At 35.5% G+C, this 7,271-nt stretch overlaps 1 protein-coding gene across 1 annotated transcript in view; it reads right to left on the bottom strand.

The window, feature by feature from the left end:
- LOC110093400 overlaps positions 1–5,932 on the bottom strand; it is a 20,165-nt gene extending 14,233 nt beyond the window's left edge. Inside the window, exons 1-3 of the mRNA XM_020818274.2 lie at positions 5,647–5,932; positions 4,077–4,478; positions 686–1,107 (exon numbers count right to left, since the gene is read on the bottom strand). Of these exons, the coding sequence (XP_020673933.1) occupies positions 686–1,107; positions 4,077–4,478; positions 5,647–5,932 (1,110 nt within the window). The remainder of the gene's footprint in view (positions 1–685; positions 1,108–4,076; positions 4,479–5,646) is intronic.
- Between the last annotated feature and the right edge of the window lie 1,339 nt (positions 5,933–7,271).

The following is a 7,271-nucleotide window of genomic DNA, read 5'->3' as shown; positions in this document are numbered from 1 at the left end:
AAAGATTTGTTGATTATTTGATCTAAAGTATGATTATGGATGTAGGCTCGCCTAACCGAGCCATGTAACTTCTATATGTGCTTTTGATTGTGTATTTGTTGGGATTTCTTGTCTTCATGAAGCTTGCTTGTTGCTATTTTATATCTTAAAATGTGAAGAATATTTCTTTATATATTCGTAAATAATATTATGTAAAGATATAGGAAACAATCTGACACTAAAAAACGTAGGTATCGCAACTATTTCTTTAATTCCTTTCATGCAAAACCATGAATCTGTGGAGCAAGTAGAATAGTAAGCCATGGAATCAGTAGAATACTCAACAACTTGGTTTAGGAACAATTAACAAGAAAAGCTGTAAAACTTGGAAGATTAAACACTGAACAATCCTGACAATCAAATATTATTAGCAAGAATTTTCAAAATGGAAAAATATTATCCTCCATGAAGAATAAACTCAAAGTTTTCAAACAAAAACCAAGTATTAAAGGATGAATTAACCAAATCATTTTTTTTTTCAATATTTGAACTTTGGATCACTTTAGAGATGAAGTGCAATACCACTCAATCAAGAGGTTATTACAACATAAATCTATGGCATCTAATCAACATATGGCACGAAGAACATAGATTAGAGTAGAAGCGATTTGCAAAACCATTGAGATCAAAGATAAGAAGTGCTGACCTCCTTCCTTCGTTGATATGGATGCACAGATAAATCCTGGCCTTCTAAGTTAAGCTGCAAGCTTTTTAGTTCAACTTGGAGCTCTTGCTCCATTTCATTGCCCTTTAGGCACATTCTATCATCCAAATATATGTGCAAGTTAGACAATGTATTACATGATTCAGTTTCATCAAGCAACCACAGAGGTTTGTTTGAACTTAGAATCTCCCAGTAATTTGAAGTTGGTAAGGTGTCAAGCTTCGATTCAGCTAACATAGAAGCAACAGCGTTTCTTTGAATTTCACCCTTGACATACTTTAGCAATATTTCCATCTCAGATCTTAGTTCAGTCATTTTAATAAATTCAGTAGCACTTTTTGCCAGGAAGAAGATTAGAGCTGCCCCCAAGCCAAGTTTGAAAGAAAGAGCCTCAAGTTTCCTTTCTGAGAATAGAGAAAACGTCATAATCACATTAGAAACAGTTGGTAGAAAAAAGTAATTATCGTACAATGTTACAAATTTTGTATAGTTGAGCTTCTATTACTGAGCAAAACTTGACCCCTTTGTTAGATTGGAAGCTATGATACATTGATACTTCATATTTATTAAAATACATTAACATTCCCTTCAATTCAATCAAACCAACATAGAGCCTATACGTCAGGGGAAAAATTGCAGAAGTTGCGTTTAAAGCATAAAATGCCACAAAGAAAGCTCAGAATATCAATAGCACTGCCATTAACTTCAGTATTGCTTTACCTTTACGCTTTCTGATCTTTAGAGGAAAAAAAAAATCATTTATTTCCTAGTCTTTTTCCACTCTTTGTTTTTCTCAAATTTGCACTTAGCTTTTCCACAATGATACGTGTGGAATGGCAATTCCAAAATCCAAACAAGAATCTTACTATTTTCCTTTCTTTCTTACAAGGAAAAAAATCAATTTAGAATAACGACAGAAGAATCCTATCAATCACCTCACACATGCCCCTAAAATAAAAACACTATGGGGCCTAGCTTGCCAAAAGAAGAGTCCAAGGAAGAACCACATCTTAAGTGGAAAGTAAATTTCGTGTAGCAACTGATTGCTAATAAGATAGAAGACCATTTGCTGTAGGATGATTAAGAGTTTAGAGCAACTAATGCAATCCAGAATGAAATGCACGATGAAAACACACAAAATGCCACATTCTACATTTTAACTAGTAACTTTAAGAAAAAATAAAAAGAAGTTGCTTCTGATGTTAGAATAACTAGCACACTTCATTCATTTTAAATAATAATTTTGTAGCACACAGCGATATAAGCTGGAATTCCAACTTTAATAGAATTCATAAAAGAAAACCGTTGGAAAGCTTTTGAAACAAACCTTAGTGAAAATCTGCATATGGAGAAATTCCAAAATCTTATAGAATAAGAAACCCAGAAAAATGGAATCAAGATTGTTCATGATACCAATTGAATTGGGACAATTGCTGTAGTTAACCAAACAAAAAAAAAAAAAAAAAAAATATTGGAGAACGCAGCCCATTTTCAATAGGATGAACATCATAGGCACTTTTAACATAAATTAAAAAGAAAACACAACGCAGTTTAAAATTCACTATAGTGCTTCCGACAAGTATACATTTTTAGTTGAAACAAAGAAGGCTTAAAGTTGCACCATATGAATCAACCAAAAAAATATTTTTAAACCAAAAAACTTGAGCTTATAGATGAGGTTTAACCAGATAGTATTGCAACACCGATATGTTTTTTGACAATCTCTCCCGCATGTGAGAGCTTGAGACATTGATCATCACACCCACTCATACAGAAACAACATTAAGTATATTGCATCAAGAGCCCATCCAATTAGATGGATTCGTTGTAGAAGTAACTCACTCTTGAATGTTGCTCGGCTATGATGGATCCAAGGGACAAGATCTATGGAGAACTACAACTTGCATGAAGTGCTTCTTAGTTGAACCATAAGTTCTAATGCCAATTGTTAGAGAGTGAGGTAAAATTGGGCTAGAGACGGCAGTTATAAATCCATTTTAAACCCAAAAGCTTATGCATATAAATTAGAGCAATCCACTTGATATTTTTATACCGCCATATTTTTCAACCACTCAAGATGGAACTAAACCCAAAGCTTCACATCACAACAAAGACTTTCGCCTTAGTTAATATGAACTCAATTAATTTGGTAACATAAACTAATGATTCTAGCATCTTAGTCTGTTGCCATGTTAAATTTATGGAGTCAATAAATAAGATGGTTCAAAAAGTCAATAGGATATCAGAAAAGCCAAAAGATGCTGAATGGAGGAAAACACTGAAAAATCTTCTTTTTTTTTTAAATATATTTTATTACTAACCTATCTAATTTTTTCTATTTTATTTATAAGTAGTCATTGTTAATTTATAGAGCCAAATTTTTACTCAAAGAATAAAACATGCTATCCATACTTGGTAATGGCTCAGCCACGGCGATAAGGTTATCGTAGGGTTAGAATAGGGCATAGAGCTCCTAAAAGTATCCAATAGTTGAGAGAAATTTTATTAACAGCATTTAGAGCTTTTTATTATATTTTCAAATGCCTTAAATATAATCTTTATAAAGAGAGGCCAAATTAAGCCCTTCTAGTGTTACTAAATTGAATTTTCTTATGATCAAAAGTTGCCCCACTTCTTCTTTTAAGAAGCTATGGATATAAAGGCTGGCTTGGCAATGATTCACTGACACTCGGTGGATCACAATGATAATCACGAGTAATGTATGAAACATAGGTTTCGTTTGGACAACTTTTTTGTTGCTTTCTAAAAAAAATTTAGTACAAAATTTTTTTGAATTAGAAGATTTTGTACTAAAAAGTCGTTTTCGAAAGCAATAAAGAAGCTGTCTCAAACAAAGCATTAGTGATTATCCACAAGCATTACCCTTTTTTAATTCTTCTTCTTCTTCCCCGGTTAGCTTGTGCATAACATAACAATCTTTATATGAAACAGGTTCTAAGGAAGCTCAAAAACTGAAACAAAATTGTTAAATTGCTTGTCTAAACAAAGGAATTACATAAATGAGGATAAGGTAAAGAAATTTATCACCTCTATTCAACAAACAAGATATTGTTAAACAGAAAGTCATTGCATAGGAAGAAGAAGAAGTCAGTTCAGCAAAGCAACAAAAATCCTAAGGGGATATTTCCTATGAAGATTTATACATGATTAAGGTTAGATTAAGGCAAAATTCAACCAAAAAGTTCTCAGTAATAACACTCCCATGATTTACTAACGTTTCCAAACTTCGATTATACTAAAATTCTTGGAACCAACAGCCCTCCAAAATGAACTACAAAAGAGAGCCCAAACCCTAAAAATCCAACTTTAATTAAGCAGAGCAGCAAAGAAATAATCAAATGACAAACATCACCTCCATGTCCTCCCAAAGAATCCTTCATGGCAGCCCCCACGTCATCCCTCTCTTCCTTCTCCTTCACTTTCTCATCCTCCAAGCAGCAAGATCTTGGAAACGAAATCCGGCGGCCTAGCTTAGTCCCCTTCCCTGCTCCATCACCTTCGTCGCCGGCGGAAAGCTTTGGATTTTGAAGCCATTGTAAGAGGAGGGAACGAAAGCCTTGGGACTCAGATTGCGGCGAAGGTCCGCCAAGATTGCTCCTTTTTCTCCGACGACTTTTCCTCACCGTGTCATAATAGTCGTCGTCGGCGAGTCGGAGGAAGTCGGACACTTTCATGCCAACTTCGATGGCGCTTTCCGTTTCAGATTTCCTAAAATGGCCTTTGTCCGGCGAAATGGAGGATTCTTCTGTTTTATCTGCCATTCACGAATTAAATAAATAAACAGCGAGCTCCTGTTCTTGTTTGCTGCGCGGGAAACAGTGGCCATTAAGATATTAAATAAATAAATATAATAAATATGCGATTTGTATGAACTTACAATTATATTTTTAAAAAATCCAAAAATATTATAAATATCTAAAAATTCAATGATCTGTGTGAAAATCCTCCACTTCTCAGTTTTATAAATTTCAATTGCCGATTAAATTAATGAAATATATATAAAGATTTTATTTGAGATATTTTTTTTCTAAAATAATTTTTAATTATAAAAAAAAAATTAATTAAAAAAATTATTTTGAAAAATAGTAAAAAAATTACTTCAAATGAAACCTAAATTATTATTGTGAAATTTAATGTATAATTAAGAATTTAATAAATAAAATTTGGGGAGTAGTAATTTAATAAAAATTTAAAATAAATGATCAAATATCCCCTTTAATAATATAATTTTGGCCGTTACCATCCTTTATTGATTGAATGATGCAGCTCAGCAGTGAGAGAGAATGAGAATGTGATGTTCACAGGATATGCGTGAGGTATTAAATGATGGAAGCTAACTATCAATAATACATTATTTGTACTTTTGTCATAAATTATATCATTGATACATTCAAAACACTGTATTGTCCATTTCTTTGAGATGATAAAGTTGATTTTAAAGTTGATATGAGAAAAATGATTTAATTATTTTAGTTGTAAAAAATAATTTTTTTTGAGAGAATTTTTTTGAAAAAATAGCAAGAATATAGCAAAAAAATTAGTAGCAAAATAAAATTATGATTGTTGTATGAAAAGTAAAGCAACAACAAAGCTGACTCAAAGAGGCCTTAATTCATATTAGATGTGTCAAAATTTGACACGACTTGAAACTCGAACCTTGATTTCAGTTCGGTACAACCTGTTTATAAAACGGGTCGGATTTGGGTTCAGATTTTTGACCTGTTTGAAAAAACAGGTTTGGTCGAGTTGACCTGGAAACCCGAAATCAACCCGAAGTTGACCCAGGTTCGGGTCCGAAAGCTTGCATTGTGCCGCTGCGCAGTTCCACATCACGCGACTGAGTCTGACTCAACTCTCACGAGGTCAATCGGTCAAGCCTAGCAAGGGCCCACTCCACAAAGCACCCAACAGCCCCAACCCACCGGGTGCCTCAACATGGCGGCCTTCAAGTCCACGGTGGACCAAGTGGCATGTGGGATTAGTCACATGAGGCAACACAGTGCCAGCGCCTTGGCCTGTCGCACTAGGCAACGCCTCAACCTGGCCACCGTCCACCGTCCGTCTCGGATTGGCCCCACAAGCCAGCGTCTCGACCTGCCAGCCATCCGTCTCGTCGGATTTCGTGTCGGGTTGTGTCAACCCAACAACCCGGCGGGTCGGGTCCAGGTTGCATTTTCTAACCCATTTGCAAAAAACGGGTCGTGTCATATAACGCCATGTCAGTTCCGGATTCGACCCGAACCCAACCCGTTGACCTGAATTGACACCCCTAATTCATATTAAGGCTTCATTTGGGATGAGTTTCTTGTTGCTTTCTAAAGCAATTTTTTAGTATAAAAATTTTTTATTACCAAAAAGTTATTTTACAAAACATTAAAATATTATTCCAAACTACATTGAAGTAAGTTGAGATGGAATTTAAATATATAAATACATTCTGATATTATTTTGTGATTTTTTTGGCAATAAAACACTAATTAGCAGTTAATTCAGAGCCATATAAATGAAAACTGCAAATTTGATGCTCCCAAATGCTGAGCGTATAGTAAATGTTAATTGTTTGATTATTGCTATTATATTTGATCCTTAAAGTAAATATCAGATATTTGAATATGAAAAAAAAATGTGAAAAATCAAATATTCGTTAACAAGGGGGAGGAAAAATTATGTGAAAAGAAAATTAAGAAAAAGAAAAAAAAAAGAAGCAAGTCAACAGTTCAATAATTTTGCAATAATAGAGATACTAAAAAACGAGGTAATATTTGAATAAAAAATTTAGAATTGAACTCAGGATCATCCTTGTTATGTCCAGGAGTATTCGCGGAGGTAGAGAAATATAAAATTAACGTCTTGGCATTGAACGAAAATCTGGCACGCAATCAGATAAGAGAGAGTGTGTAGCATTCACATTAAACACCAATGTTTTTACATGGAAAGCCCCTGAAATGGGGGAAAAAAACCACGGGGCCTAGCCCAATTTGAACGAATCCACTAGTATTGTAGTTGATTACAATTGAGGTCCTTCCTTGGGGGAAGGCCTTAGCTTGATGTACATCTTATGGAGCACATTACATGATGTTAATACAAAGAGTCATTGTTGACATGTTCGTTTGGTCGGAAGGACCGTAGTCGGCGGGCGACGGAGGTCGGAAGGCTTGTAGTCGGTGGGCGACGTAAGTCAGGAGGACCGTAGTCGACTGGCGACGGAGGTCGGAAGGATGTAGTCGGCGAGCGACGTAAGTAAGGAGGACCGTAGTCGGCAGGCGACAGAGGTTGGAAAGACTGTAGTTGGCGGCCGACGTAAGTTAGGAGGACCGTAGTTAGCTGGCGTCGGAGATCAGAAGGATAGTTGCCTTGCGATGGAGGGTGGAAGGACTGTGTCTGACGATGAAGGTCAGAAGGACGGCTTCAGGTAGAAGTCCAACAATGGAAAGAAATCCATCTTCGGATATACCTCCAGTGAAAGTCCTATAATTGGTAGAAGTCCGGCATCGGGTAGAAACTTGGCGAAGAGTGAAGGTCCGACGTCGGGTAGAAGTCCGACGTC

This window comes from Dendrobium catenatum, unplaced genomic scaffold, assembly GCF_001605985.2.
Source record: "Dendrobium catenatum unplaced genomic scaffold, ASM160598v2 fragScaff_scaffold_1038, whole genome shotgun sequence".
NCBI lineage: Eukaryota > Viridiplantae > Streptophyta > Magnoliopsida > Asparagales > Orchidaceae > Dendrobium > Dendrobium catenatum.
The sequence above is the reverse complement of the archived record's forward strand: the minus strand, read 5'-3'. Positions and strand labels throughout refer to the sequence as shown.